The sequence below is a fragment of the Petaurus breviceps genome, unplaced genomic scaffold (assembly GCF_028583685.1).
Source record: "Petaurus breviceps papuanus isolate PSGF00001 unplaced genomic scaffold, PetGlider_PUasm1.0 154, whole genome shotgun sequence".
Lineage (NCBI taxonomy): Eukaryota > Metazoa > Chordata > Mammalia > Diprotodontia > Petauridae > Petaurus > Petaurus breviceps.
The window spans coordinates 1962741-1965658 of NW_027185715.1; the positions used below are offsets into that span (position 1 = coordinate 1962741).

General features: G+C 52.3%; 1 protein-coding gene across 1 annotated transcript; it reads left to right on the forward strand.

The window, feature by feature from the left end:
- The first annotated feature begins 479 nt into the window (after positions 1–479).
- INHBE (inhibin subunit beta E) lies at positions 480–2661 on the forward strand. Its single transcript, XM_069081502.1, has 2 exons — positions 480–987; positions 1288–2661. The coding sequence occupies exons 1-2, from the start codon at positions 690–692 to the stop codon at positions 2040–2042; spliced, it is 1053 nt and encodes a 350-aa protein (XP_068937603.1). The 5' UTR covers positions 480–689; the 3' UTR covers positions 2043–2661.
- The last annotated feature ends 257 nt before the right edge of the window (positions 2662–2918 follow it).

Consider the following 2918-nt stretch of genomic DNA (forward strand, 5'->3'; position numbering starts at 1 on the left):
GCCTCCCTGTTCGATGTTTGGGGGATGGAGTCCTGGATTCCCTTTCTGGTCTGGCCTGGCCTCTCAAAGTAGCAGGCACCAAAGTTCCAATAGTCTACTGTCTGTTAAGTCAAACTGCTGTGGAAGAAACTCGACAAGCTGAAAGTGGGAGATACTGGGGACAGCTGTATGTAGGGGGCCCTCACTCCTCTACCTGGCTCACATGGCTCACATCACCCTCCCCCTTCCCCTCCCCTGGACCCTGGGATCGGAGTCTGTGAAATCATCCTCTTTCTTGCATCATTCCTGTCCACGTCTCCCCCCCACCCCACCCCCACATACCCCTTCCCCAAGCCTGTCACCACAGCCAGATTGGTGAAACATGAGCTCTGGAAAGGGTGGGGGATCCTCCACTCCCCCCCTACCAGGGACCAGATTGACAGAAGAACTAGCCAATCCTGGTACTCAGGAGGTGGGTCTGCCTATTGACCACTAGGTAGGGGAGCCCTGGGCTGCCAGCTCAAAAGAGGCCCTGGGTCAGTAAGCTGAGTGGATCGACCAGGGAGACAACTCTGAATACCCCACTTTTCATCAGTCAGATTTTTGCTTTGAGTTTTTTTTTTTTTGTTTGTTTCCAGGGTACAAGAATAAGAGACCTCTGACTCTCCCTTCTGCAGGGGGTAGGTTTCCCTACGCTAGCCACAGGGAGAATGGGGTGTCCAGAAGCCTGGCTTCTACTGGCACTGCTATGGGCACTAACAGGGGCTCAGAGATCAGGACCTCGGTGCCCATCATGTGGGTCAGCCACACTAAGACCCCAGGAAGAGAGGGCCCTAGTCCTGGAGCTGGCCAAGCGGCAAATCTTAGAGGGGTTACAACTGAACAGCCGTCCAAGCATACCCCATCCTCCCCACCCTGCGGTCCTGGCCAGAGCCTTAAGGAGGCTACAGTCTAAGAAGGTGGTTCAGATGAACCAGGTGGAGACCATCAGCTTTGCAGCAGAAACAGGTGGGTGAAAGAGAGGATAAGCGGAGAAGGGAAAGACCCAAAGAGCGAGACAAAGACAGGAGGAATACAGTAAATATGTATATATATACATACATATATATATATATATGTAGGTGCAAAGGGAGAAGGTGGGAGAGGCGGGGTTGGGAGTGGATGTTCTGAAGCTCTTATCTCTGAAGTTAGGATATAAAAAAAGGAGAAGGTCAGGTTTTGAAAAGATGATGGGAGAAGGGTGTAACTCTTCCACACAAAGATCCTGGCCTCTTACATTATTCAGGAACCACCACTATTTTTCCACAGGCTCCTCCTCCACTACAGCCTGTGGATCTATCCTCAGCTTCCATCTCTCCACTCCCTCGAGCCTACCTCCATACCACATCCGTCTTTGGCTGCACCTTCGTCCCACCCTAGCTGGGACCCCCTCCATTCAGATCTTCCAGTGGGGTTTGGAGAGAGGGGTCCAGGGAAATCAAAGCCTGTTGGCTGAGCATCGAATGACCACTCCAGGATGGAATGCTCTTCCCCTGCCTTCTCGGGCACTGGAGGGCACTGGCTCTGGTGTTCTGAAATTCAAGTTGGTCTGCAGGCCTCATGTAGGCAATACCACAGCTGCCAGGCACTTACTTCTGGATACAGCTGGACACCATCAACCCTTCCTGGTGATTAGGACCCAAGCCAGAGCACCTGGGGGGGATCGGGCCAAGAGGAGGACCCCTACATGTGAGCCTGGGAGCCTTCTGTGCTGCAAGCGGGACCACTATGTAGACTTCCAGGAATTGGGCTGGAAAGACTGGATCTTGAAGCCTGAGGGGTACCAGCTAAATTATTGTAGTGGACAGTGCCCGCCCCACCTGGCTGGCAGCCCAGGCATTACTGCTTCTTTCCATTCTGCTGTCTTCAACCTACTCAAAGCCAATAGTCCCTGGCCATCTGGCCCCTCTTGCTGCGTTCCCACAGCCCGTCGGCCACTCTCCCTTCTTTATCTTGACCAAAGTGGCAATGTAGTCAAAACTGATGTACCTGATATGGTAGTGGAAGCCTGTGGCTGCAGCTAGCAAGGGGGTCCAAAGGATTCAGAGTTAGCGAGAATGTGAATAGTGTTGGTCCACCGAAGAAAGGGGTCAGCAGGTCAATGGCTGAGGCTGTCTAACTCCTGACATCCCCTTCCCAGGTGACCTGGCAGTCTGGCCCCATGGGTTAGCCCTGATGAGTCCAACCTGGGACTGTAGTGTCCAGTTTCAGGCTGGTTGGAGAATGGGGAGATGGGTAGGGCATTCCTCTACGTGGGTCTCCCTAGAAGAGGATTCCTACCCTGAACACTCCATAGAAGAGATGGTTAAGGGGTGGGGAGGGAGGGATCAGAAAAGTTGCTCAGTGCCTTCTAAGAGAGATAGAACTTCCTGGCAAATAGAGTAGAGGGTGGGTAATTAGGGTGCGGGAGAGAGTGGTATGGGGGAGATATATGCTAGGAAAAGGGGTTGGTGAGCTGTTTTGTGGGAACTGCTAAGAGGGACATGGGCCCAGGGAAAGAGTCTGGGACAGATTTAAGAGATAGGAGCTTGGAGAAGCTAATGAGCCCCATAAAGGATCATCCTGTAGTTTTGCCAGGGGTGACGCCCTGCTGGGGAAACAGAGACATATTTATATTTTCCTAATAAAAATGAAAAGAAAAAATCACAGGTGTGTATCTTGATACAGGGTTTGGGGGGCGGGAGATACTCAAGGACTGGGATGGGAAGGGGGAGCATATCCTAACAGTAAAATGCTCTGCAGGGCAAGGACATGTGGATGTGTCTGGAAAAGAACCACGTGCAGGTTTCTTTGTACCAGGTGACTGACCAGGATGATCTATGGCCCTGACCCTCTGGAAGTGGCTGGACATTTGGTCGATGCCAAGTGGGGGAGGGAGGCTGAGGATCTTAACATCTCAT